Below are 1,632 nucleotides of genomic sequence, written 5' to 3'. Positions count from 1 at the left end.
TGTGGCTCAGTGGGTTAAGCCGCTTCCTGCAGCTCAGGTCATGATCTCAGGGTCCTGGAATCGAGTCCCGAATCGGCCTCTCTGCTCAGCAGGGAGCCTGCTTCCCTCTCTCTCTCTGCCTGCCTCTCCGTCTACTTGTGATCTCTCTCTGTCAAATAAATAAATAAAATCTTTAAAAAAAAAAGTCTAAACTTCACTCCTTTCAATTTTTCATCTTATTATAGACTACATGAAAAATATAATTCATGTATAAAATAATTTTACTCATATAAAGGGTGGTAAAGATGAATTTACCCCATCAAAAGCTTATAAAAGATTATAAAAACAATGTATCTACATATGGCATTACTCCATGTTAAACATTATTCCAAGTCATTTTTTAAAGTTTGTTAAAAGCAGGACATAACATTTGTCGATTGCTTTCCTTAAGGCATTTTTTACCTCTTGGTTCCTCAAGCTATATATCATGGGGTTTAGCATAGGAATTACTATTGTGTAGAACACAGAGGCCATTTTGTCTGTGTCAAGGGAATGGTTTGATTTTGGCTGCAGATACATGAAGATCAGAGTCCCATAGAATATAGTCACAGCAGTCAGGTGAGAGGCACAAGTAGAGAAAGCTTTGCACCTCCCTTCTGTAGATTGGATTTTCAAGATGGCGGCCACGATGTATAAATAAGAAATAAGAACAGTGGTCAAAGAGCTGATCATGTTGAATCCAGCAAAGATGAAAATCAAGATTTCTTTAAGGCTGGTGTCCGAGCAGGCGAGGGCCATCAAAGGGACGTCATCACAATAGAAGTGATTGATGATATGGGGGCCACAATAAATCAGTTGGAAAGTAACAACTGTGTGGAGCAAAGCAACAGAAAAGCTGTATAAGTAAGGGCCTATTACCAGTTGCATACACACCTTTCGGGACATAATCACCATGTAGAGAAGAGGATTGCAGATGGCCACATAACGGTCATAAGCCATTACCGCAAGAAGGAACATCTCTGAAATTAGGAAGTTCAGGAAAAAGCCCAGCTGTGTTGCACATGCATAGAAAGATATAGACTTGTGCTTGCTTAGAAGGGTCTCCAGGAACTTGGGGGTTACTGATGAAGAGTAACAGAGGTCTACGATGGCCAGATTACTGAGAAAAAAGTACATGGGTGTATGAAGTCGAGAATCCAATCGGATTAATGAAATCATCCCAAGGTTCCCTATGAAAGTTAGAGTATACACCACTGAAATGAGCACAAACAGAATGACTTCAAACTCTCTATGGACTGAAAAACCCAAAAGAATGAATTCCGTCACTTTGGTTCTATTCCTTTCAGCCATTTATTCCAGTCTCTTAACTGCTGAAAAAAGACAAAATAGAGCCAGAGACAAATTATTTAGTCAAGGAATTGTCACCAGGTGCCAACTCTTGAGTGTTTTAGCTTCAGAAATTATAGTTAATTGAGGTGGAATATAAAAACAAACAAATACATCCCATTTCAAACTGTTCTCTCTGGCTATTCATAATTTTCTGAGGTCAAAAATTGAGGGATGATAAAAAAAATAAATTGATGGCTATATAGTAAAAATAGCAAAGAAACAAAAAATCCTTTATATGTTTGTAAAGATATTTAATATTTTAGA

At 37.9% G+C, this 1,632-nt stretch overlaps 1 protein-coding gene across 1 annotated transcript; it reads right to left on the bottom strand.

The window, feature by feature from the left end:
- Positions 1-372: 372 nt before the first annotated feature.
- On the bottom strand, positions 373-1,329 carry LOC308351050 (olfactory receptor 8U3-like; the record flags this gene model as incomplete). Its single annotated transcript, XM_080816534.1, has 1 exon — positions 373-1,329. The coding sequence occupies one exon, from the start codon at positions 1,327-1,329 to the stop codon at positions 373-375; it is 957 nt and encodes a 318-aa protein (XP_080672660.1).
- Between the last annotated feature and the right edge of the window lie 303 nt (positions 1,330-1,632).

This window comes from Martes martes (genome assembly GCF_963455335.1).
Source record: "Martes martes genome assembly, chromosome: 10".
Lineage (NCBI taxonomy): Eukaryota > Metazoa > Chordata > Mammalia > Carnivora > Mustelidae > Martes > Martes martes.
This window is presented reverse-complemented; position numbering and strand designations above follow the sequence as displayed.